The sequence below is a fragment of the Thrips palmi genome, unplaced genomic scaffold, assembly GCF_012932325.1.
Source record: "Thrips palmi isolate BJ-2018 unplaced genomic scaffold, TpBJ-2018v1 HiC_scaffold_1, whole genome shotgun sequence".
Classification (NCBI taxonomy): Eukaryota; Metazoa; Arthropoda; class Insecta; order Thysanoptera; family Thripidae; genus Thrips; species Thrips palmi.
Window position 1 is genome coordinate 11,664,888 of NW_023144620.1, and position 27,304 is coordinate 11,692,191.

Here is a 27,304-nt window from a genome sequence, read left to right on the forward strand (position 1 = left end):
GCAGTCACTTTTAGAACGACGGAAAGGCGGGAAAGCGATCCGAGGCACGCGCTGCCGCGGCCGGCCAAGCCGCGGAAAGCCGCGGAAAGCAGCCAACGCAGGTGCGCGTTTTTCCTTCCACACTTTTCCACTCTTTCAAATCTTTCCCTCTGTTTCGCATTTCGAAACGGTTGATTCGTCACAGAAAGTGGGCGAATGATACGGGCGCAGAGAACCGCCACGACCACGGCATGGCATTGCAGCACACAGCAGACTGATTTCCGAGAGTCGCTTTCGTCGCACTGTCTCTCTCGCACTCACGGGGCGTCCCGTACAGGTGCGAGAGAGACAGAGCGACGAAGACGACTCTCGGAAACAGTCTGCAGCATCACACACGACCGCAGCGTACCGCGAGGCGCCCACATTCTGTTTACTCGCGTTTTAATACGGCCATTTATTTCGAGCCAGCCCGCCACTTCCCTTTACCTGTTCCCATTCTCTGCTCTCCACCGAGCGGGGCGGGGCGGGGCGCGGCGGGGCGCGGCGTGTGTGATAGCCATCTCATCAATAACTGGACCGTGAAGCCGATACCGTCCCCACCCCACTGGCGTATCGCGAGCCGGCAAGGGGAGCTCTCAACAAACAGAACAAAAAAATAATAATAAAACAAACACAACACGCTGTTTCCATCAAATTAGAGTGCCCGGATCTTTTCCCCATTTTGACATAATTCCTTTTCCCTTGGGACTTATTGCCACGCGTAACAGTAATCAGCGCTCGCTCGACTCAAATGGGGAGCCAAGGGTGAGATCACGAGGATGACTTTGGGTGTGTTTCGCAAAGTCGATTCGACGACCTTTCGACTTTTCACTGCCCTCCATCAAGACCTTCCTCATGACGACTCCAAAGTCCCCCAATTTTTGGGCCCTTTATTCCAAGCGGGGCCGCGTCATTGCGGGCCGCGTTCAGTCACGTCTCGGCCGCCAAACTTTGCAAGGCTTTGGAAGAACAATAAACGAGGTGCCGAGTGCGCGGCGGGGCGGGGTGGGGCGGGGCGGGGTGGGGCGGGGTGGGGCGGCCAAAAAGGGGGAAAAAGGTCTCGGGAGAGGTGGACGCGGACGCGACGTTTTAAAAGTGCGAACACCCACCTCGCCACGTCCGACAGACTCGGTGCAGCAGCAGACAGTCGGTTTCCCCGTCTGTCTCCCTCGCACCAAGACGGTCCGCGCCGCGAGTGCGAGAGAGACAGAGCGACTCTCGGTCCGCATGACGGCGGGCATGGCGGCGTGCAGCATCAGGAAGGGCGCGCGCCCCTTAGCGCGAGGCTCGAGGGTCGCCGAGCCATGCCGTGCACGACAACTTGGCGCGCGGCCCCACAAGTACTCCTAGTTCCTCCTCCCCCCTCCCTCCCCTTCTCCTACAGTGGGTCGGCACGGCGAAACGGGCTGCGGCGCGATGAAGAGCAGATACCGGTCTAAGCGTTTTCCGCGCGCGCGGCGGAATGTATAAAAGTTGCACGTCTACGACGCCTTTCAAGGACGGGCCTCCAGCCGGCAGACCGATTCCGAGAGTCGTTTTCGTCGCTCTGTCTGTCTCTCTCGCACTCACGGGGCGTGACCCTATGGGTGCGAGAGAGACAGAGCGACGAAAATGACTCTCACCGTCTGCAGCGCGTGTGAAGTGGAGGGCTGGAGCATGCCTAGGGAGGGAAGGGGAGGGGGAGCGGAGGTGGAGGGGGGGAGGGGGTGATAGAGACGGACACGCAGCTGTCGGCCGCTCGCGTGACTGCACCACTGCTCCACTGCACCACACGGCGCGCACCGCCAGCTGGTGGTGAAGGTTAAGGGTTCAAGAAGGTGGTTGCCGGCGTCCTACCAACCCTGGTGTCCCAGGGGGCGGTGGGCGGTCTGTGGCTGCGGCCGCTTAGGGGCACCCACACTCTAAACGTCATCGTTACGGTGCACCAACATGGTATGGTGGGGATCCATAAAGAAACTTGACAAAGTAAAACAGTTTGTACTACGCTTGCTAGAAATACTTCGTAAGGTTTTAAGCGTGTATGTCTCCACCCCAAAGCCACTTCCGCTCGAAGGGGGCCGGTTCGGCCGTTTGGCGAGCTGCTCGAGCAGTGTATGAGATAAGAGGCCCGATTCTGCGCGGAGCCGGATCGCATCTCTTATTCCTATCTAATCCTTCCACCAGTCACTCGCGGACCCGGCCGGCCTAGTCGCCGAATCGGGCCCATTCCGCCCCACTGCGCGCCGCCTCGCCCGAGGGTCGTTTTCGTCGCTCAGTCTCTCTCGTGCCTCTAGGCGACATCCCATGGGTGCGAGAGAGACGGAGCGACTCTCGGAGTCAGTCTGCTGGCCCGACTGCGGGGGCGGAGCCGAGCAGAGCCAGTGGCGCGGGCGGCGGCGCGCTGGAGCGCCGTGGGGCACTGCAGCGCCGTCGGCGGGATGCCTAGCGCCGCGGCGCTCTCCGTCGCCAGACGCGCCACAGCCGCCTCTCTCTCTCTCTCTCTCTCTCTCTCTCTCTCTCTCTCTCTCTCTCTCTCTCTCTCTCTCTGTGTGTGTGTGTCTGCCTGCACCCAGAAAAGTGTAAAATTACTATTTCTTTTAAAGAAACTATCCCGGATAATATTTTGGATTAAACTGGTCTATCGACGACCACCTGTCTGTTTGCCAGTGTGCCTGTCTGTCTGTCTGTCTGTCTGCCTGTCTGTCTGTCTGTCTGTCTGCCCGTCTGTCATTCAGTCTGCTGGTCGGCGGGTCTGCCTGTTTGCCCATTAGTCGCACTAACACAGACGGACTCGTGCCGTCCGTTCGGTCCGACCCTCCGTCCGACCCTCCGTCCGACCCTCCGTCCGACCCTTGGCCCTTGGCCCGACCCCGTCCACGTCGCCGAGAACAAGGAGGCCGTCGATGAGGGAAAATCAAGGCGTGGGTCGGCGGCTCCGGGTTTTAGGGAAACGACGCTCGTGCCCCGCCGAGCGGAAGGGAAAGGGCGATTCATTAAAAGTTGTCGTCTCTCCTCCTCGCGTCGTCGTCGTCATCCTCGTCGTCTTCGTCGACGACGTCGTCCCCCGAGAAGCGGCTCCTCTCCAGACGGGGTGCGCGACGCTTCATTGGCGACGAACCTCTCCTCCACGCTAATAATAAAACTTTTGGCCCCTAGTGAAACGAGTAAATATATATTAAATATATGTATATTTATTACAATATAATTTTTATTTACTTTGAATATAATTGAGCTTTAGTATGTTGAGTTAAATTTATTGTAAACATAACTTAAATTTGTTCCAAATGTAATTCCAAGCACTAAATAGGACTAAATTGCATCAAATATGCAGCTGAATTTGGTGCAAATACAATGTATATCCAATTTCTGGATATATTTTGGACTAAATTTGTTTCTAAATTTAACGTATATTTAGACTTTGCAGCTAAATAAAGGATTAAATTTATCACACATAAAAGTAACATACATAGCACTTCTTAAGATTAACTAAATTTAGGTTAAATTTATTCCTGCGCCTCCGCTAGATGGCGCCACAGTCGATCTCTATCCCTTAGCTCGCGGTGTTGGCTAGCATTCCCAACTGAACTAGGCTGCCGCACCCTGCCGGCAGCATTGTGCTAAGTGCAAGGGAACTGACTCTCCCAGTCGGTGCCAATGCGCCTTCGGTGCATGAATTTTTGGATTACCACAGACATGTCACGTGACTGTGGTGTCTGATACTGTCCACGAAAGTGAATTACTTATCCAAAGTTGGTTAAAATTAAGCCGCTTGTTTAGATTAAATGTAATACTTAATTTAATTTAAATATAACACTAAATTTAAACCTAAATTTCCACAAAGAAATTAAATAAGGAGAAATTTTAGTATATTTACCAGTAATTTACTGGAAATTTATTTCATCTTTGGAAGGAATATAAAGTGGAATAAAAGGTTGCCTCACATGGCTAAGTCCTGTGCTAAATGCACTCTATATTCACTTTAAATAAGTTTAAATTCAATTAAGTAAATAAAGGATTTATTTAATTTTAAATGTGAAATAAATAAAAGATAAATATAGAATATATTTACTCGTTTCACTAGGGGCGGCGTTGCTGCGCGCTGCTTTAGTCGCTTTAGTTGTCGAGGTGGCGAGACGACGCGACGCGCAGCGCGCAGCAGCAGCAGGCCGATGCCGAGAGTCGTCTTCGTCGCTCTGTCTCTCTCTGTCGACTTGCGATGCGAGCAGGGCTTACGTGTGCTCCAGGACAATAGACGCCGCTCGCTAAAATTTCAGTTCGCACGACACGGGCAAGGCGGCCAAGGGTTTGGTCGCAGCCACCGAATTCTTGCTACGCGAGTGGATTTTCTTTTCATTCTCAGTCCCGTGCTTCAGCCCGAGCTCGACAGACATTTTTCCCCATGTGGAGACGGGCGCGGAGAAGCCGAGCCGACAAGCCGACACTCCTAACTCCTTTCCCTCGGACGCTCCGTGTCAAACACCGACACGTGTCGCACCGTGTCCCACCGTGTCCCACGCTCCGACTCGGGGACACACACACACACACACACACACACGTGTACGTTCACCGACAGGGCGTGGCGTGGCAGCGTCTCCGCGTCCAGAGGCAGCGTCGCAGCACTCACCTGAAACAGCAAAAGAAGGAGCACGTCACTTACATGGCCACAGGATGGCAGCAGGACGGGCAGGAAGCTGCACGAGTAAGGCCCGGCCAGGGGCCAGGGGCCGGCCCAGTGAAAGCCAGGTGCGCACGCTCACGCCGCGGCCTGGCGGGGCGTGGCACAGTGGGCCAGAAGACCGGCGGAGGCGGTCAAGATCCCGGACGCGTTTTGAGCTCCAGAGTCGCCATATGGGACTCGAACCGAACGTGTGACCCCACCAATGGATCGCTCTCCGAACGAGGAATACATTGGTGGGGTCACACGCTCGGTTCAAGTCCTTGTTTAGCGACTCTGGAGCTCAAAACGCGTCTAGAGTTTCGGCCTCCGGCGCCGGTCTCGTGGCCCACTGCGTGGTGGGGCAGGGTGTGACGTGGCGGGGATTTCAAGTAGCCCCGTATAAACGACTCCGTCAAAGTGGCGAGCGGCGCCGTGGGTCGCAGAGCCTCATTCAAAATCACGCAGCAAATTGTGGAGGGCGTGAGAGAAAAGGGCGGCAAAAGGAAAGAGAAGAGGAGGAGGAGAAAAAGAATGAGAGAGAAAGAAGGAACGGCGAGGAGGAAATGGGGGAGGAAGGGAGCCCGGCGGATTAGAGGGTGAATCACGCCGACGACTCGACCAGAGGGACCAGCGGCACAATGCGTAACGAGGCCGGCTGAGGCCGCCGCCAAAGGAAATATCAAACTCTCAGTGTGCGTGTGAGTTTGCGCGTCTTGTGTAGGTGTGGGTGCGTGTGAGTTCCTGTGAGTTTGTATGTATGAGTGCGCGTTGGGGAGACTAGCAGACGACGCGCCCTGTCTGCGTGGCGGTCCGTGCAGTGTAGTCCACTCGTGCAGTCCGCTCAGATTCGCTCCAACTCAGCGCAACTCGATATAAGCCCAGCCGCCGCCGCCCGGTGCCGATCCACGCGTTTCCGGCAGACACTCCCTGGACACCCCGGACTCCCACAGCGCGTTCCGAGTTCCGAGTTCCGCCGCCATCCATGCATTATGCAGCACGGCACGGCACGGCGCGGCACGGCACGGTGCGGGGATACTACGTGGATCAGCGAAAATCCTGCTCGGCGAATAACGATTGGGAAAAATGGATGAGAAAGTGATAAACGGGCAGAGAACAACAGAAGGAAGCGCCAAGGCAAAACACACGGACTGTTTTGTGTGTGTGCGCACGTGTGTGTGTGTGTGTGTGTGCGCGCGCGCGCGTGTGTGTGAGTGCGTGTTTGTGGGGCCATGTTTGAAAAAGGAAATAAAAGAGGGCAACACGGTAGCGCGCGAGGGGAGAGGGGGGAGGGCATGTGTGGCACATGCCGCGTCACGTCCAAATGTATCAATTTAGGCAGCCCACCCGTGGAACACTGTGCAGTGCAGATAAAATAGAGTGACAGGGGCGTGGCGGGGCGTCGTGGGGCGCGGCGGGGTCTGGCGGGGCGCGCCGGTGTAACGGGGCCACGCCCTACCGACGCGGACCCCGCCTTAATGCGATGGAGCTATTGGGTCTGACGGGCAATATTTGCACTGGCATTGTCAACGTGTTATTGTGTGCGCGCGGGCGCGTTTGTGCCCTTTACAGAGAACGTGTGTGTGTGTGCGTGTGTGTGTGCGTGCGGGTGCGCCTTCGTGTGTGAGTGTGTGTGTGCGTGCATGTGTGAGATTTGCCTCACCAAACAACGCCAATAATGGCGCAGCACTGCGCCGCCCCTCCGCGCCACGCCACCGTGGGGCCGCGCTGCGATCCGAAAGGCAAAAATGTTTGTTTTGGGTGATGGGGTCAGTCAGATAGAAGGTCCCTATGTCGGCCACCGCGCGGGCAACAGGTGGGATTAAATATGTATCGAAACGTGCGAGCTCCCTTCAGTCCAGCACCAACAACAGCAGCAACACCTCGCCCAGCAAAATGTAGTCGTTTCGACCATGTATGGTCATAGCAGGGATGAATAATGGTAGGTAGACAACCATGATGGTTGCGATACCATGTGGAAAATCGACACTCGCTGAGGGATGAACATTGGAATTCGAATCCTTTAAAACTTTTATATGCACCAGAAACGCTACGGCCGTCAAGGCATTAACAAAAACTTTACGCTGGAAAATCATTTTGAGGAAACAGTGGTCGAACCCACTAACTATCGCATTACAGTTTCAGCTTTACTGTCCCAGACTTGGTTAATAATTCACGGGGTACTGTCTCCAGACCAAATTGACATGACCCAGAAAACCATCGTCTAAGATTGAGTGAATTCGACTCCACATATTGATGTTCTAAAAGTTCTTTCGCCTAAAGTCAAAGAGAGTTATCGCGACAGAAGCCATAAAGAGGTGCTCCAAGACTTAGGTTCCGGGTTCGGTCAGACAACCACCATTTGATGAGACCAATGAACAGCGACGATAGTGGGTGTCTGTCTGGAAGATTGTGGAGATGACGGTGGTGGTGGTGGTAGTGGTGGTGGTGTTGTTTATTGGGTGCCAGACGGATAGCTGACTCGTCAGCGCGTCGTTAAGGCCGCCATTCAACCGCAGCCGATACACTGGCCGACGTGCCCACAGTCCGAGCTCACTGCCATCTTGACCCCGCACTGCTCCATACAGCGCACCTCACTGGACCCAATTGGGTCCACCGAGTTTTGCCGGGCGGCTAGACCACCGCTAGACCGCCGCTAGACCGCCGCTAGACCGCCGCTAGACCGCCGCTAGACCGCGAGGCCAGCGCGACTAAACGCGCTGACAAAGTGTCATTGGTCAGAACTGCCCCCGCGTGTGAAGCCCATTGTCAGTGAGAAACCGTCATTGCCAAATGCATACTTAACGCACACTTGGCACACTGCACGCAACCAAGCCTCCGAGGTATCTGCTCCGCAACTAGGAAGGATATGGGGGCAGCGAAGAATTGATTATTTCATTATTTCATAGCCTTTACGATGCCCTCGTTTTGATCGCATTACGAAGTGATGATTCATTGACTTCGTGTCTGTGTGCGCCACGGCTAGACATACTGAAAGCATCTTTACAAGCTTTTCCAAACGACTTTTGTCGGTTGCATTCGAAAGCTCGGCAGTGCGTCCATTCTTCGCCTTACGTGATGTCCTGGCGCCGTGCCTTCTCCGAGCAGGTGGCCGCCACCTCCGGCCGGCCGTGCTTGGCAGTGCACAGGACTCACGCAAGGCACCGCTGCACTGCTGGTCTCACCACCACAACCGCAGCACGCTGCCATTCTTTATTCACTGCCTCGCTTTGGCAGTCCTTTGTTCGAGTCGTACAGCCACTTTGTAGCGTTGCTGAAATTTCATTGACCGGCGGCGCTGGGCTGGGCTCGGCTGCCCGGGCCCCAACAAGCGGCGCTGGGTAGGGTGGAAGTGGAGTCGAGGACAGCTCGCTTCCAGAGTTTGAGAGTCGGGAGCTACTGTGATATTCATGATTTGTTCCTTCAGTCATTCGCGCTCTCGAAAGAAGGGAGACACTCAATGGGACTATTAATTGATTTGCTTCGCTAAGGTTTAAATAACCACGAAAACCATTTAAATGTGTTGTCAAACTGGATTGAAATTAACAAGCAGCCCTAGTGATACAATATAACTAAGTAAGCACCCCATAAAGCAACCAGAGGTGTCTAAAAATAGATGAGAACTGACAATGACAGGTCCTCTGCACCATTTCTGTTCTTCCGGGGTTCCTGAGGAGGGCATTCACGGCAATTCGTATGCACGCCTGCCTGCCGCATAGGACAGCAGTGCCCTCCAGAGACAAGGCCTCACTCAGCGCTCTGTCCTCTGGATTAATCCAAAGTGTGGAGCCGGGCTGGGGGTGAATTTAATCTCTGCTTGAGAAAGTTAGTCGAGAAGAGCGTGGTGCCTAATCCTGGCCCAACCCAACACACGCTCCTGAAATAGGGCCTTGTTGCGAGCAGATTAGATTACGAAAGGAAGCTGGTGAGTACAAAGAGCGACAAAAAGATGCCTGCTTTATTCACGACTTTTACGAAGCCCGCGCCGCACTGCTCCCACAGAACAATCCAAACAACTATTTCATGGCCCCCTGCGAGAATCTATCGTTCCTCAAAGTTTAAGCAGTCCCGCCGAGTTTTATCGGGAACTAGACCCATCGGTCACCACTGGTGCAGTTCGATTGTTGTTTGTTGCTCTGACTGGCCCAGACCGGCAGAGCCTGTGCGGCTGGCCTCAGTGGAATCAAAACCACAGTCCTGCCTTTTGCAAGTGGCAAACAATCGCGCAAAATTTGCAACGAGAATAAATGATAAAACAACGACAAAAAAATTAGGCCTAACTCCAAGCCAGCTGGCTCATCTAAAATTACTCCCTGCTTACTTTACGTGTTCAATTTCCTTTTTGCGTGTCACAGTGTATCGAAACCGCGGAAAGCAGACGACACAGTGGTCTTCGGCCCTTCGGCCACCTCGCCCGCAAAATGATCAATACCGCTGGCTTCTCGAATGTCCTTTTCCCTTTTGGACGCCTATAGGCGGACGTCACTGCGGCCGCCACCGCCACGTCGGGCGCCGCGGCGGCACCGCTCTGCCCCCTCTCTCCTCTCCCCCTTCCACCCAGCATAAGTTATGAAGGGAGCTGCGGCCCGGCGTGTTTTCGAGTAAAAATACTTGACATCACGACGCGGCCCACGACGCCAGGGCCGAGAGAGTAGTGCCCTGCCCTAACTTGATGAAATTCCGGACTTTTCCTCTGGGGTTTGCGAGGGATGAGGGCAGCTGTCTCGTGCACCAAGATCGACCAAGATGCACGCAAGCAACCCACACCAAACTTTTGTAAAAATGTCGCTTTTTAGGATGTTTTAAGTTGGTTTCTCTTCAGCTGTTCAATAGGGTACTTTCGTGGATCGTCGAACGGAGGGGATAAGACGCCATCGAAGATTAAATAACATTAAACAACGACAAAAGAAACGTAATTATTTTCTTACATGAAAGTACCTAATTTAACAATTTAACATCAGTACTCACAACTCCGACCGCACCACCTTGCCCCCGGTTGTACGTTGAGTTCTAGAACACGAGCCAATTGGTGCAAAAAGAGACGCAGCCGTCGCGAGGAATGGAGGGAGACACGACAAGCAGCCGCGAAAGAAAAAGGATGACAGGCATTCAAGTATTTAAGTAAAGTGAAGCAAACGACAGAGGCACGAGGGGCAAAAACGGACGGGCAGCATCGCCTCCACGTTTGGCTCTTCAGTGAGTGCGTAAAGAAAACAACGCTGCGATCCAAACTCGTTCAGAGCACAGCAAGTACATTTTTGTTGTTACGAGATTAGTTCAACAGCTACAGGACATGGTAACAATCCTGAGAAGTCTGCGCTCGCTCCAGAAACACCTGGGCGAGATCAGCCGACACAGTGCTCCGTTTTTAGACAGCTACAAATTGTGCAGAGACTTGAGTGATATTGTTTCTGGCTTGAGTGATGTCATTGATAGAAATTGCATACTCGGCCTCGCATTATGCTGTACGCAGTATGCACGCAAGAATCGTGGCGGAAGTGTATGGTGCACGGTGCACATTTCACGAGCAACATCGCTCTTGACGAAAAACCTCCTTGTTTTGCCTTCGGCCCCCCTCATGTTTCCAACATAAGACCAGGTACCAGAGAGCCGCACTTTTGGTCTTGTTCCGAGAATAATTCCCTCGTGAAAATCAGATGGACGAGCAGAGCAAAGGTAGAAGAGGCAGAATGGGGCGGCGCCACGCCGTGCTGCCTTTGTAGCCCGCGGTCTGGTTCCGAACAGTGCTCCGTCCGTCTCCCTCGCACCGATGGGTCGTGCCGTAGGGGTGCGAGGGAGACGGAGCGGCCTGCAGGTGGACGCCGCGATGGAGTCATTTGGCGCAATTAGAAGAGGACGTTTCCTCTTGTTTCCTGGACGCGGCTCCAGCCGAGGCTCCAGCCGAGGCTCCAGCCGAGGCTCCAGCCGAGGCTCCAGCGGATCAAATTAGTGACCCGAGGCGCCTCTCCTAGCCACGCCTTGCCGCTCGCGAGCACATTAAGCAGACTGATTCCGAGAGTCGTTTTCGTTGCTCTGGCTCTATCGCACCTGTAGGGGACGCTCCATGAGTGCGAGAGAGACAGAGCGACGAAGACGACTCTAGGAATCAGTTTGCCGAGCCGCTGGCCGATTTGCCGAAAGAAGAGCGGACCGAGCAGACAAATTTGCGGAGCCCTCTCTTCCAGCACGGGCAGCACAGTAAAAATGAAAGAGTCGTGCTGGAGGATGATTGATTTTTACCTAACTTTCGGCGGTAACTTTAAGACACACAGTGCTGATTTTGTAACAATCCTTCGTTGCTGTTACAGTCCCTGGTTCTGACCAGGCGGACCACGGGCGCGAAGGAGACTGGGCGATGAAAGCGATGATCACTCCATGCGTACTTCCTCTCAACTGAAATTCGACATCACCATTCACGGTGTGTCGTCCGTCGTCGCAGCCGTTACCCAGAAATTATCCGCACTCCATCGCCGCCATTATTCGCAGTCCAGTCTGTGCCCGGACATTTTGCGGCGAGCCTTTATTCTCAGTCTGGGGAAGCACACCACGGAAAAGCAGCGAGCCCGCCGACCGCGACGCGCCGCGACGTCGCTACGAGGGACTTCCCCGGGGACTCGGCGGGCTGACTCCAAAAGAAGCGTCGCCGCGCTGTCTCGCTCGCACTCTCTCACGGGGCGTTGCCCAGCAGACTGATTCCGAGAGTCGTTTTCGTCGCTCTGTCTCTCTCGCACTCATCGGGCGTCTCTTATAGGTGCGAGAGAGACAGAGCGACGAAAACGACTCCAGGGATAGGAGGGAGAGAAACAGCGCGACAAAGCACTGTTCGGAGTCAGCCTGCCGCCGGGGCTGGGCTGACTGGCTTTACAATGCCTCGGAAGTTCGCCAACCGAAGGGCCGGGGAAGGGCGGGTGGAGTCCACCAGGCAGACAGACCCGGCAGGCCCGACCCCTTCCAGGCTTTGTCCGTCCTGTCCCACTACCGTAGCGCAGCACGTCTTCCCCGATCCCAGCCAAGGCGCCACAGCCCCGCCGGCCTGACTGGTCCCCGGCGACTCCAGGCACTGGGGGGCGGCGGGTGGGAAAAGCAAACCACTCAATACGGTTAATCGGAGCTTACCTGGGCCGTGTCGGGCATGGTGACGTTCTCGAGCTGCTGGGCGACGCCGCTGGGCTCTCGTGATAACCACTCGCGGGGTGGGGGAGGGAGGGGGTGGCCTGAATGGGCACAGAATGAATGGGGCTCACCAGAGTCCCCTGGGTCAACCAGTTCACCAGCGCAACCAGTAAAACGAGTTCACCGGCTAGGTCACCGGGTCACCAGTTCAACGAGCTTCAACAGTCTGCCCGTTCAACCAGTTCAACAAGTTGAACCAGGGAGCGCAACGTCTCTGGGCCCCTGGTGGTCCACCGCGCACCCCGTGGCGTGTAGCCCCGTGTACGCGAGGCTGCATCCAAGACTGCCTATCTAGTCCTAGATCTGGGCGTCCACGCCCAGCCAGGCAACCGCAAGGCGCCCCGTGGCCGTGCCGCCGTAGACGCAGCCCCACCGACAGCGAGGCTGTAAACCAGGAGAGTGCTCGGGGGAAAAGTCCATGGGATGGACTTGCCGGACAGCCAGCACCACTCCAGGGACTGATTCCCACTCGGTCCTCGGTCCTTTGGGGTACGTCCTTGTCGGGGTGGTGGAATCAGGGGACCTCTCTCTATCTCTCTTCCTCTTTCTCTCTCACCACCATCACGCCCAAACACACAATCAAACCCAAATACACAATCACACAATCAAACCAAAACACACACACACACACACACACACACACACACACACACACACACAAACAAACACTTTTGCTAGCCCGCTCAGGCCATGTAACACAGACAAACTGTCAAGGTGCGTCGTTGGTCAAATTTGGGGGACGCATTAAAGATCGCGATATGTCTGGGAACCAATGAGTACAACTGCCAAAGCTCGTGCGCGTGAGTATCGCAACGATTTTTCGATGGCACAAATTTACTCGACATAATAGTTTGTTCTTGAGAGGCGTTTCGTAGAGGGTTCTCTACATAAGCCCTCAAAAAGTAGATTCACTGTAGAAATTTTGCAAAGCGTCCCTAGCGGTGAAGGGGATGTCCGTCCGTCCCGCGGTGCCCCGGTGCGCGACTTGGCGGCGGCGCGGCGGCCAAACTAGACCGTCCAACGTCGGGCGGCCATGAAAGGGGGGACCCTGGCACCGCACAGCATGAATGGCACAGAGTGGCAACAAGCACGCCGCGGTGGGGCAGAGCGGCGGGGTGCACCGGGCACACACAATGCACTGGCAGCGGCGGGCGGGGAGGGGAAGCGAAGGGGCTTGCACTACTTGCACTTCACCCAGAAAAATGCTTCCTTGGTTCTTTATCCTCTTGTCTCGAAAAAAAAACCTTGACACCAGAAAATTTCTCTTCATTCAAGAAAATTTAGGTTTCTTCATGCAAGGAAACTTTTCTTCATACAAGAAAATTTTTCTTCGTGTAAGAATTTTTTTTCATTGAAGATTAATGTAGCCTATTCAAGTTTTAGGGGATGTGGTGCGTGTTGGGTTCTTAACGCATAATTAAATACTCACAAAATGCAGGTAAATTATGCAACACTTTAGACGATGACTACGTAAACAGTGCCCTCAGTGATACGTCAAGATGAAAGAAGCGGCATTTTTCAATTTCAACATGTTTAAGAAATTTCGTCAAACGAATCAAATATTCCGTACGTAAGCCCTGTTGTTTCAGATCAAAAGCGCTTTTTAACAGTGCGTGGGAAGTGGCGGCCGCTCGCCCATTAACTCGGCAAACCGATTGAGTGGCGCCAGGCTGCACTGCACTGCATGCCGGGCCGGGCTGGCCGGTACCGCTCGCTGGCCGCGTCTACCCGGTACACTGTACCGTACTGCACTCCGCTGCGTCGACGGGACCCCTTTTTCCTCCTCTTTCCTTCGTCGTTTTTCATTCATTCTGCTTTCATGAGAAGAGGAAAAAAGTAATGTGGGGTACGGCACCACGAGGCCGGCGGCGGGGTTCGCGCTTCGCCATGCTTCGCACCGCACAGTGGGTCAGAAGACCGGTGCGGTCGAAATCCCGGACGCGTTTTGAGCTCAGTGTCGATAAATGGGATTAAAACCGAACGTGTGACCCCACCAATGGTTGGCTCTCCGAACGAGGAATCCATTGGTGGGGCACATGCCCGGTTCGAGTCCCATTTAGCTACTCTGAAGCTCAAAACCCGTCCGAAATTTCGACCACCTCCTGGCTCACTGTGCAGGTCGGGATGCGTCAACACTGCTCTCGAAACAGGTTACGCCTGCCTTATTGCATTTGCCAATGGAAAGCATTGCAATTAAAAGGGCGGAGCTCGTTAGGAGGGTCAAACGTTAAAGCACCGCAGCAGTGCCGGCAGCCTTTTTCCTCACTCCCTTCGAAGGGGAGGGGGAGGCCTTAGGGAAGGATCAATATTGCATTACTCTCTTCACGTCCAAACTTGGGGCCGGAAATCCTAGCAAGTCGCGACGACGCGCGGTCGCGCAAGGGGAAGGTCTTTTTTGCCCGTCTCGACCAGCAGCAGCGGCGGACCGATTCCGAGAGTCGTCGCTCTGTCTCTGTCGCACTCGTGGGGCGTTGCGTGTGGGTGCGAGAGAGACAGAGCTGGGAATCAGTCCCCAGCGGCAGCACGGGCCGCGCGGAACGGGACGCGGCCGGCCCGTCCAACAAGAACAAGAGCATCGTGATGGATGGCCGAGGCACCGGGGGTGTCCATCCTGCCGGAGGGATAGTGTTGACGCATACAGCAAACACTTACTCACATGGACACACGCACAAACACACACACACACGGGCCGAAAGGCTGTGGGGGGACAGCTGTCCTCATTGCCCTGAGGGCGGATTAAACCAGATTGCGTGTCAAGGTTAAGGCGTACCGCACCGTGACCCCCTGCCGCGGCATGCCGAGAGCAGGCGGGCTAGGACGGCCGGCGCGGCCGGCGCGGCCCCACCACACCTCCAGCGACGGGCCTAATGGACCAGGACAGTTTGCCGCGGCTTGGCAGACGCGGCGCGACACTCTTCTCACACACCCACATGAAATTACACACACATACACATACCCACACTCGCGCGCACACACACACACACACACATACACACAAAATAGACACATGAATATAAATACACGCACGCACACACTTACGAATGCCTTTTATCGGCGCGTCATGGCACTCGGCAAGCGCGGCTCCCTCGCTAAACACGCTGTTGTTTCCTTTCCGCGAGCGAGCGCGGCGGCACACGGGGAAAACTCGAATTGTCGAAAAGTACCGAAACACACGCACGCACGCACACACACACACACACACACGCACGCGCACGGCAGCGAATGCGGACGAACAGACTCGCGGTTTGCCGCTGCAGCCGACTCGACTCGACCGCCACCGCCAAGGCAGCAACACTCACTGGCGCGGCCGGCCCGTCGACGAGCCCCTCGGACCGCCCCGCCCCGCCCCGCCGCGCCCCGCCCCGCCCCGCCCCGCCCCGCCCCGCCCCGCCATGCAGCCGCAAAGGCACCGCGAGTCTGCCGGTCGGTCAGCCGGGCCAGCCCCCCGCGGCCCCCCTTCGGCACACGCCCCCACGCCCCCGCCCCCTCAGAATGCCGCGGGTCACTCGGTACACTGCAAAGAGCGCGGCGAAGCCCTTCATGCCGGCGATGACAAGGCGGGGGACCGGCGGCGCGGCGGCAGTGCGGGGCGCCCCGCGGAGCGGCGGTAACGAGTCTCGGAATCGGATGGTCTCCTGGGCGTCCCCGCGGCGCCCCGGTGCAAAGGTCACGCCGCTGTTCGGCGGCGGGCCTCGAAGTTCAGAGGGTGCTGCGGAGGGAAGGGGTGCCGTATGCCGCAGACTGATTTTCGTCGTTTTCGTCGCTGTCTCTCTCGCGCCGACACGGGGCGCCCCATGAGCGCGTGAGAGACGGAGCGACGAAAACGACTCTCGGAATCAGTGTGGGTGCAGCAGGGAGAAGGCAGGGCGAAGGGGCCAGGCCCGCGGCGACGCGCCTCACTGGGTGGCCAGCGCCTCGCGAGGCGATCCAAAGGCCAAGGACGAACAACGTCAAAACAAATGGCGAATACCCAAATTTAGAAACTTGGGAGAACGGAAAACGAAACCCCCCAAAAATGCCCCCTTGCGAATGTTTGCAAATATTTTCAAAAACAGGAAAATGCGTTTTTTTCCCTTGCCAAATCTTGATGAGAAGCGAGCCGCGTCTTTTCTCGGTGCGGAGGGCGCGCGTCCTCGGGCGTCCTCGCGCGTCCTCGGCAGCGCGCCGCGTACGCCGCGTACACACCGTGTGTGCCGATCCGTTATCTCGACGACTTTCAACGCGGAGATCGCCGCGCTGCGACTCCACCGTAAAACCTGCAGACCGGAAACGCGCGGCGAACACGCCGAACGACCCGGGGGACTTTATGAGCATCGCGTCTGCTGCACTGCAGGCCAGTCGCTCCGTCTCTCTCGCACTCGTGGGGAGTTTCGCACAGGTGTGCGAGAGAGAGAGAGAGAGAGCGACGACAGCCTGGCTCGGAATCGAGCTGCATAAGGCCCGGCCGTGCGTTGGTAGCGCATGCGCCGCGCGCGCACGCACGCACGCACGCACACACACACAAACACACGTACACACACACAACGGACGGCAACAATCGAACAAGCAGCGTGACATGGAATGCTGGACCGGAGTGGCGCCCCCCTGGCGCCGTGCGCGCCGCGCCAATCGTGGCCAATCGTGTGTCGTGTCGACGGGCGAGTGGAGTGTTCGAACCCCCAGCGAAGCGGCGGCGTCGCGTCTTTTGACGCAAACATTTGACGTCCGTGTCCGACAGACCGACGCGCGCACGGACGCGGTCACGGGGACGCGGACGCACAGTGGGCCAGAAGACCGGGGCAGGCGGCCAAAACCTCTTAGACATGTCTTGAGCTCCACAGTCGCTAAATGGGACTCGAACCGAACGTATGACCCCACCAATGGGTTCCTCGTTCGGAGAGCGATCCATTGGTGGGGTCACACGCTCGATTCGAGTCCCATTTAGCGACTCTGGAGCTCAAAACGTGTCTAGAGTTTTGGCCGCCTCCACCGGTCTTCTGGCCCACTGTGCCGCGCGGCGTGCACCGAGGCCGAGGGCCCTTCTTTCTCTTCTCGGAACGGCCGGACCAGCAACAAAGTTACAGTGCGGGGGGTCCCGGGCCGCGGCCACGCCGTGCGACGCCATGCCCACTCCCCTTCTGCAGACCGATTCCGAGAGTCGTTTCCGTCGCTCCGTCTCCCTCGCACTCATGCGGCGTCGCCGTACAGGTGCGAGAGAGACAGAAAACGACTCTCGACATCGGTCTGCAGGGGGCCCTCCTCCGTATGAGAAAGTCGGGGCAGTGCGGGTTGGGCGAGGTCAGGCGTGACCAAGCCCCTTTTAATACTCTTCGGGTCAATCAGACGGCGAAGTACCCCGCTTTCTTACCACCCACCTCCATCCTTCAGCAGAGCCCTTTGTCTCTCTTTCCCTCTCTCTGTCTGTCTCTGTCTGTCTGTCTGTCTCTCTCTCTCTCTCTCTCTCTCCTCCCGCACTCCCAGGGGAGGCCCCACGAGTGTGAGGGAGAACTGGCGGGCGAATGCAGGAGGCACGCGAGGAATCGAAAGCCAGAGCCCCGCACGGCTTCATTCATCAATGTAGTGGCAGCAGCAAGTGGCTCTAGGGGCCAAGGCGAGCCGATTCAGAGAGAGAGAGAGAGCTCATGGGGCGTCCCGTAGGGGTGCGAGAGAGACAGAGCGACGGAATCACTCTGCGGCGCAGCCAGGCCGCCCGCGCCACCGTTGTCACCGCCAGCCACGCGTCGCGCAGGGCCGCAGGGCCGCAGGGCCGCAGGGCCGCAGGGTAATATGGGGAGACACATGAGGCCCCATTCCGTTGTCAGCGCGTCTGAAAGATGTGCCCGGATAGAGCCTCCACTGCCGAAAAAGGCCTCGTTCGAAGCCTCATCGAAGTGTAACCACGCCCGGCAAAAGTTTTCCGATTGGAATAATTGGCCCTGCTCCGCCCGGCTGTCCGGCTCCGCCAAGACGCGAGGTGGACTGCCATGGCACAGTGGGCCAGAAGACCGGTGAAGGCGGTCAAAATTCCGGACGCGTTTTGAGCTCCAGAGTCGCTAAACGGGAGTCGAAGCGAATGTGTGACCCCACCAATGGATTACTTCCGGACGAGCAATATATTGGTGGGGTCACACGTTCGGTTTGAGTCCCATTCAGCGACTCTGGAGCTCAAAACCCGTCTCGTGTTTTGGCGGCCGGTGCCGGTCTTCTGGCCCACTGTGCCATTGCAGGGCCCGGGGCTGCCAGTCGTCACCACCACCGCCGGAACTCCAACCTCCCAGTGGTACCCATCGAGCACCCAGCGGCGCGCAGCCGGGCAGCCCGAGCTGGCAGCCAAGCCAATGGTACTCCGTTCGCCTTTATGGATGAAAGCACTTGATGCCACGACATGCCAGAGCAGTGCCCGACCGCGCCCGGCGTGGTAGAGGGGACGCCGTGCCATGCCCCGAGGCATTGCCCCCGAAAGCAGGGCCACGCACGCTGTCAAAAAAAAACTTCATCGAATTGACTTGGTTGAGTTGCTTGATTAATTGACTTGATTGGCTTAACTTTAGATGATTTACATTTCCTCTGTAATGATACACAAGAAATGCCCTAATCGACACCAACATATGGTTGTTCTGGTCGTTTTGACTTATTTTACAGTGCAGCGCCGCAAGTAGAATGAGTAGTTGCGTGACTAAGTCGATCAGTTCTCCCAAAACTAAGGCCGAAAAAAAGAAGAGCATTCGGATGGCCAGAGCCACACTCCAAAAATTGTTGCAGTGGGGCGTCATCGTGCATCCCGAGAAAATGTGCGACAAATTGTTCGAGAAAGTGTTTTCGCCACTTCGTGGGGGTCAGCTTGCCCCGTTCCAGTCGTTCCAGTGGTCATGCCTCCCGCCTTTCCCTGCTCTAGGTTTGCACGGAACGGTCAAATCACGCCACGGCGGCATGGCGACAGCAATCAGTGCAATCGGTCACGCAGGCCGTGCAACCCGAGCAATCAATCTCAGAGCAAACTCTGAGGAACTCTAAGGACCTCGACAGACCTTTGGCGTTCGAGGAAGCAACTACAACCAACACAGGACTGCAGGCCCAACAATGCTGTCGAGAAACAAACTACTGTGTAGGTCGTATCGTCCACTGTGAAATTAAATTAGGTTCTTTTGCCATTGTATGACACAGTTTTTGAGCGTGCACCAACCCAGCAGCGTCACTTTTCGTTTGAAGCCGATTTCCCATCGCGAAGGACAAGACACCTGCCCCTCCCTGCTCGGCGCGTGCGGCAGCAGGGCCGAGTGAACAGCACCGCCAGCAGACTGATTCCGAGAGTCGTTTTCGTCGCTCTGTCTCTCTCTGGCTCTCATGGGGCGTCCCGTGTAGGTGCGACAGAGAGAGAGCGACGAAAACGACTCTCGGAATCGGTCTTGCAGTCCAGATTCACGCGCCGGGCGAGAATGATACAAAATGGCAAACCGGTTCCATCCACCGACCAGCCGAACGGCACGCCGAACAACGGCCCACCACGTCGAGATGGACCCCCCCCCCACCTTTTTCCCGGCGCACAGACATGCACACACACACACACACACACACACACCAGGCTAAAGATGGTTTCATTCAAACTCCCCCTCCCCAGCAAATTTTTCCGATGGGAACTTCGTTTATGCTCACGTTTATGGCCCCAATTACAAACTCCATCGTTACTGGTTTCGAATTATTGTTTCGGAAAGGTTTGGGAGACGTTGTTACTTAACTGGATCAGGTCGTTGCCGTTGCCACCAGGTTGCCACAGATATCCGCGATTCTGCGGTGAACTGCAATCACACTCCACGCGTCCATCACTTAAAAACACACACACACACACACACACACACACACACACACACACACACACAGAGAGCGGCCGCGCGTCCCAGCCTATCAGAGGGCCAACCACTCGCCATCTGCCTAAGTCGACCCCGAACCAAACCGAACCAAACCAAACCAGAAGCCAATCACCATCTAGATTGAGATTACTCTTTATTGGATGCAGATCTCCCGGCCGGACATCTGCCTGCAGTCTGACTGGTCGGGTTTGGCCGGAGTTCCATGAGATTTCCATTTGACCGAAAGAACGAACAAACGAACGAACGATCGAACGAACGATCAAACGAACGAATGATTAAAAGGTTCGAATGCGAATCGTTCTGGTGATGAACCGTTCGTATGGAAGGGGAGCCGACAAACGACGAAAACAAACAACAAAAACAACAGCAACAAGGCCTAAACATCAACAACACTTCCAGTGTAGGCACCAGCGTCTTCGGTAAGCGCCATACGTCGGCAGAAAAGTCGTGTTCCTGACGATTGATGCTGAGTCGCGCTGCGCTTCTGTCTGTCTGTCTGTCTGTCTGCCTGTCTGTCAGTCTGTCTATCTGTCAGTCTATAGATCTGTCTGTCTGTCTGTCCGTCTGTCTGTTCGTCCGTCCGCTACAACGGCTGCCACTCCGAGCCGCATTCGGCGGCAGACAGCCCCGAAGCCACTAACTCTGGCATTCCGGACAACCCCTCCCCTCCCCCGCCGCCCCTTCCCCCAACACTTTTCTCCCCTTTTTTGGTTCCCGTCGCGCTCCTGCCTTCCTCCTGCAATTGCGGTCGATCTAGGAGGATGAGGGGGAGGGATGGGGGAGGGGAGGGGGAGGTTCCGGCTAAGGGGTAATTTTCGCGGTGCAAAGCGAGCAGGGGCGGTGGAGGCGGCGGCGGCAGGCTTGTCAGGATATGAAGGACTCGCCGTGCCGCGGGGCCTGCGCAGGGCCCGCCCCACGCAGTGGGCCAGTGGAGGCGGCCAAAACTCTAGACGCGTTTTGATCTCCAGAGTCGCCAAACAGGACTCGAAACGGACGCGTGACTCCACCAAATGGATTCCTCGTTCAGAGAGCAATCCATTGGTGGGGTCACTCGTTCGGTTCGAGTCACTTGTAGTGACTCTAGAGCTCAACACGCGTCCGGGATTGTGACCGCCTCCACCGGTCTTCCGGCCCACTGTGCGGCCTGCCCTGCCCCGCCCCGGACACGAGGAGGCGGGGGCGGAATGGCGGGGCAACCCTCTCGATTTGAGCAAGCGGCACACTGTAGCCGCGCGGCCGCACGCACAGTGCGCGCACACGGAAGGGGGAGGGGGAGGGGCGTCTGCAGGGACAGGGTTGCGGTCAAGGACACTCGCCACAGGCAGCGGGCCGTGTAGGCCATAGGCCAAGCCAGCGCAACATCGACTCGCCGTCTCTCTCGCACTCATGGGGCGATCCGTGAAGTGCGAGAGAGACAGAGCGACGAAACGTTGCGCGCGGAATCAGTCCGCGGGGCCGGGCCGGCCGGGCCAATCGAGGCGACTTCATGACGGCTGCTACACTGCTACAGCTGGTCGCGGAGGCAACACGGAACACGGGTCCCTGCAGACTGACTCGGAGAGTCGTTTCCGTCTCTCCCGTCTCTCTCGCACCTACAGGGAACGCCCCATGAGTGCGAGAGAGACAGAGCGACGAAAGCGACTCTCGGAGTGAGTCTACTGCCTCGGTCCCTGCAATGTTCGCGGGGCACGCCCGCCACGCCCCGCCCCGCCCCACCCCGCCTCGCCCCGCCCCGCCCCGCCCCGCCCCGCCCCACTACGCCCCACCCCGCCTCGCCACGTGCACCGAACAATAATAACTGATGACGGTCGAAAGCCTGGTCGAGCTCGTTAATCGCTGTTCCTGCTAAAGGGCCAACGGGCCAATGGGAGACGTGCATGCGAGCAGACGGGCCGCGGTGGGGCCTACACCGTACACGCACTATGTGCACGGACGGCACGGCGACCGCGCGTCGCTGCCAGGGCGTCCCTTGTGCACTGTCCAAAAGCTTACGACCAGATTTGAACTTCGACGACTACAACGTTCGTTGGAAATGGTCTCCATGCCTCACTTCAAAAGTGACGTCTTCAAGCGTAACTCCTTGCTTGAGTCAAGCATAAGCATACAGTGAAGCTTTAGTTTTCCCAAAATGAATAATTTCGAAAAATCGAAACACTTTACATCCGTCAGTGTGTAGTTGTTGTGTTTTTGCTCTGCGGTTTCGTGTCGGCAAACGTCAATGACGCATCGGCGCGACCGCAATGTACGATGCACCTGCACTGTCACCGCGCCGCGCCCCGCCGCGCCCCGACACGCCACACCACGCCGCGCCCTGCCACGCCCCGCCACGCCCCGCCACGCTCAGGGCCACATCCCCTTCGCCCTGCCGCGCCCCGCGCGAGAGGGAAAGAAAGAGAGAGTGTGGTGGTGCGTGCGGATGGTGCTCGACCCTGAAGGCGCAGCTGTGCATAGGCCTTCGGAAGGTGAGTCTAGGCGGGCTGCACCTGTGCCAGACCGAGGCGGCCGAGGGGCGGCGGTAGCGCACACTGTTTCCGAGAGTCATTTTCGTAGCTCCGTCTCTCTCGCACCAATCAGGAACGACCCATGAGTGCGAGAGAGACAGGGAGTACCTCGGCGACAACCGACCAGGGGGGCAAATCCCGCGGGCCAACGGCCCTGCACTGTTGGAGAAAACTAAGAGATTGGATTAGTGGTCATCTCGATTCCACACGGCAGAGGTTTCGCGTTGGTCTGGAAATACGGAATGTCATCCAACTCCGCCTCAAAACGTTTTTTCCCACAGCAAAAAATTTCCGGACGGACAATTTATTTTTTCTTCAAGAACAAAATCTTTGATGTAAGGAATTTTTTATTTACACACGAAGAAAACTTTTGATCGAGTATATTGTTTTCTTAAAAAAAGAAACAAAGAAAAGACTATTTTATTGGTCAGGTCTCTCGCCCATCGACATCGACCGCACCTTAAGGAGCATTCGTCGCTATAACAGATTGATTGCATGGCTCAAACACAACGAGGCGAGGGCGAGGGAGGTCCCAGGGCACAGTGTAGCCCCCAGGGAGCGTCGTGCGCATTCAGCTCGGGAGGGAGGGAGGGAGGGAGGGGAGAGAGAGAGAGAGAGAGAGAGAGAGAGAGAGAGAGAGAGAGAGAGAGAGAGAGAGAGAGAGAGAGAGAGAGAGAGAGAGGAAGACTTCGTCGACACCGGCCCGCTAATTGTCGCGGTGACGAGGTCCAATGCCCATGCGTGACAAAGCGAAACAAAAGAAAAGGGGTTTGAGACGTCTCTCGCGCCGTGTTTGGGACGCGAACGCACGCACTCACGATCATTTGTGGTGTACAGCCTCTAAATTCAAGTCAAGTGGGGGTGGAGTGCAAGCTGCGGGTTGCCTATCTGCGCCAATAGAGGCCTACCCGCCAGTTGCGTGGGCGCGAGCAGCAACGCCAGGACGAGCACGCTTCTTGCCAACGTGTGTGTGTGTGTGTGTGTGTGTGTGTGCGTGTGTGCGTCGCCTAGGGCGAGGGCGTGCGTCACACCAAGCCCTGTCGCGACGGCACAATGTACGGCGTACAGGCGGCACGGCGCGCTACAGGAAAGGAGGACTAGGCGCTGTCGTCTAGTTGCCTGTATATGTATTGCGCACGCGTGGCTTGTACTTGGAGGTTAGTTAAACCAACAAACGCTCGTGCGCGCACATGCGAACACACGCGAACACACGCGAACACACACACACACACACACACGAATTGCAGACACTGTATGACGTCAGAGGGGCGGGCGAGGGCGTTTATGACTATGACTGCAAAGCGACCTCCTGTAGTGTTGGTGGACTGTACGAAAGTGCACTCCCATTCACTCACATATGCCCCAGACACGAACGCAGACAGACACAGAGGCAGGCAGACAGGCAGAAAGACAGACAGACAGACAGACAGACAGACAGGCAGACAGACAGGCAGACAGACAGACAGACAGACAGACAGACAAGGAACAGCGCGAGCGAGAGAGACACAAGACAGTGCACTCCGGGCGGCCACCCTGGTGGCTAGAGTGCTCCCGGCCGGGCAATGCACCCTAGGCCTTGCCCGGCTTGCCGTCCCGTCCTTGGGCGTGGCCGCGGACGAGGGCGGCGACACGAAACCCAACGCGAACCCGCGCACGAACCTCGAACGGAACCGCAACGAACCTCGACAAACCCCAACACGCACAAGAACCTTGAAATAAACCCCGATGCGAGCCTTAAAATGAACTGAACCTTGACAATAAGAACCTCGAGACGAACCTCGGCATAAACCTCGACAAGACCCTCGACAAGAACCTCGGCGGGCGCAACGACGAAATGGAATTACAAGCGGCGAGTGTGTAGCGCGCGTTGTATTGCCCGCGGCGGGGCTGTCAGCTGTGCTGTGGCTCAGCAGGCCGCTTCCGAGAGTCGATTTCGTCGCACACTCTCTCTCTCGCACTCATGGGGCGCCCCGTATAGGTGCGAGAGAGACAGAGCGACGAAGACGACTCTCGGAATCTGTGAGCTGGCACACTGCGCCGATTTTCGGCCAGAGACAGGCCCAGAAACGCTGGAGTCGAAAGGGCCCCGTGGCGGAGGGCAACCCGTGCAGGACCGGTGTTGGGCGGGTCCTCGCAGGCGCTCCGGCAGGGGCGGGTAGGCAGCGTGCTCAGCACGCGCGCAGAGCGGCACTGCCTGCCCTGGACTTCGCAGGCGCTTCCCACATTGAGCGATCGCACAGTGGGCCAGAGGACCGGTGGAGGCGGTCAAAATCGCGGGCACGTTTCGAGCTCCAGAGTCGCTGAAAGAGACTCGAACCGCACGTTTGATCCCACCAATGGATGGCTCTGCAAACGAGGAATCCATTGGTGGGGTCACTCGCTCGGTCCGAGTCCTGTTTAGCGACTCTGGAGCTCAAAGTGCGTCTAGAGTTTTAGCCGACCATAAGGTGCAGCCGTGCTGCACTCCGAGCTCTGTCTCTCTCGCACTCATGGAGCGTGCCTCAAAGGTGTGAGAGAGACAGAGCGACGAAGACGACTCTCGGAATCAGTGTGCTGCACGGCCGCCACAGGCCACAGGGTGCACCACGTCCATGTCACAGGGCCGAGTCCAGGCCCGACTTCCTGCAGACTGAGAGTCGTTTTCGTCATTGTCTCTCTCCGGCACTCATGGGGGTCCCTTGTAGGTGCGAGACGGACAGCCTGATCGAAGTGCCCGAAACTTTTGAAGACCACCTCGGAACATCGCCGTGGTGCGGTGAGAGTCCGATGCTCGATCTTTGACGGGCCTTTGTCCGCGGTTCGTGGACGGCGCGGCGCGGCGGGACGCGGGACGGCACGAACATCAAGATAGCCGAGGTGTCGGTCAACCGCGCGGTGCGGCGACGTGCCAGCAGAACGCTCAAACAGGGTGTCGTGCGGCCCGAGTCATTAGCGCGGACAGGAGGGAGGGGGAAGGGGGAGGGGACAGGGAGGGGCTAGAGGGGAAGGGGTAGCTTCGAGGACGTTTCCGCACCGCAAGACCAGCCACACGGCGGGCGTGACCAGGCGTGGCGCGACTCTCTCTCTCTCTCTCTCTCTCTCTCTCTCTCTCTCTCTCTCTCTCTCTCTCTCTCTCTCTCTCTCTCTCTCTCTCTCTCTCTCTCTCTCACACGCACACAAGCACGCACAACCATCGTCCACCTCGTCGAAGGGCGTGTACTCGGTCAGTCCCAGGCCCATGGCGTGAGTGGCTCGCGGTGCCAGTGTGCCTTCAGGGCCTGCAGTGCCCAGCCCCGCGGCGAGACGCTAACTGGCGGCAACTTCTTCCAACGGCTCTCGATCTGTGACTTTGGGACGTCGACGTACGTCAGCAACGCGTCGAGGCCCGGCCGCCGCCCGGCAGACTGACTCCGAGAGTCACCTGCAGGGAGCGCCCCACGAGTGCGATAGAGACAGGGCGCCGAATAGGCGAATCAGTGTGCCATACGTCGGGCCTCCGCCACGGCCACGACGGCGTGGTGGGCGCGGCGTGGTCCCCTCACGACGCGGTGCGCTGACGCCGCCACGACGAGACGGGCCGCCGCCGCTGACGCCTGCCCTTCCCGAAGACAACGCCAAACTCGATCGGCAGGGCGGAGAGAGGGGGGGGGGGGAATAGCTGCGCATCTGCACGCAGCCACCTGTCGTACCTGCCGCGTCGTGTTGTCCGCAGCACCCGCCATTTCCGATACCGCCCCGACCGCCCCACCCTCTCCTTCCTGCCCAGAACGGCCCCAACGGCCCCAACGGCCACCCAGGGAAGTCCCAGCCGTCCCGGCCCATCAAAGCAGCGAAGCAGCACGACTGCCGGGGCACCCGTCCACCCACGCGGCCAGCGAGGCCACGACGACACACTGGTAGAACCGGAGCGCACTTTCAGGTACGCCTTTCTTCAAGCGGAGTGGTTCCATGTTCCACCCCCGGCAATCTAAATGCATGAGAGAATTTTCTTCCTCGGTAGACTTCAAGCGTACGCAAAATCATCCAGCGTGGTTGCGTGCTTGAGTGAAGCGTATACAACTACGCTTCAGTTTCACCAGTGCACACACACTGCCCTGCCGCATGTCATTGTTGTTGTTGTTGTTGTTGTTTTTTGTGGAGTAAATGCCATGCCCACATGCTGGCGACGCGCACTCACTCACCATGGCGCCCGGGGCTCGCGTCACCACGCGTCACTCTCAGCGCGCTCAACTCGTGATGCACCGCGCCATGCCAGCGACACGCGGACGGACGGACGGACGGACGGACGGACGGACGGACGGACAGACAGACGGACGCGTCGAGACGGGACGACAGACAGACAGACGGCGGCGGGAGAGAGACAAACAAAGCGCGTGGCGCCGGTCGCGTGGTGTGGCGTACGCCGTGAGTACGAGGCGCCGCGCTCCGCGCTCCGCGTGCTCGGCGAGCTTGGCGTCGCCGCGACTCGCAGGCCGCAGTCGGTCCGCTCGGCTGCAGCTCCGGTGCCACACTGACTCACTGTAAGCCTGGCCAGGGCAGGGCCCCCCGGGCCGCCCCCGCCCCGCCGCGCCGCCGCGTCGCCCCGCCGCCGCCAGGACCCCTTCTCGCTGCTGGCGTCGATCTCCACCCCCGCGCCGCCCCTCCAGCCCCTCCAGCCGGCCGCCCCCGCCGCCCCCCGCCCTGCACCACCCCCGCGGGGCCCCGCCGCCCTCCGCAGGGCTCCGCGCCCCGCAGGGCTACGCTAGGCTACGCAGGGCCTGCAGCACCACCCCCGCCCTATCCTACCGCCGCACGCCGTGCCCTGGAGCCGCCGAGCCGCCTCCGTCCAGTCTGCGGCCATCATTTCCTGCTGCTTGGCAGCGGCGGATCCAGGAGCAGCAAGCCCGAGGGGGACACCGTGAGCTGCTAATGGAAGGGCGATGCACGGTTGAGGGCCAAGGGAGGAAGAGCAGAACGAGGAGGAAGAGGAACGAGAAGAGGGAGCAAAGAATAATCAACCACTTCTTTGCAGTGCAGATGGCCTCTGGAAATGGCTCAGAAACTGAAATAACTGGAGATAAATAACAGAAGCCAGGAGTCTGCGCCAGAGGGGGGCCACCACCGCCACCCACTCTTCCTTCCACACTCTGCTCGCGACAGCGGGCACACTTGGC

The 27,304-nt window shown here is 57.6% G+C and overlaps 1 protein-coding gene across 4 annotated transcripts in view; it reads right to left on the reverse strand.

The window, feature by feature from the left end:
- Positions 1-27,304, reverse strand: part of LOC117639392 (cAMP-dependent protein kinase type I regulatory subunit) — an 88,531-nt gene that overhangs the window by 25,906 nt on the left and 35,321 nt on the right. The window contains exons 1-2 of one of the 4 annotated variants that reach the window (XM_034375012.1): positions 14,864-15,111; positions 11,768-11,865 (exon numbers count right to left, since the gene is read on the reverse strand). The exons of 2 other annotated variants lie outside the window; for them this stretch is intronic. In XM_034375012.1, the coding sequence (XP_034230903.1) occupies positions 11,768-11,785 (18 nt within the window). In that variant the 5' untranslated portion in view covers positions 11,786-11,865; positions 14,864-15,111. Of the gene's footprint in view, positions 1-11,767; positions 11,866-14,863; positions 15,112-26,332; positions 26,567-27,304 lie in introns of those variants that run through there. One more of the 4 variants, XM_034375028.1, reaches the window with a different exon arrangement.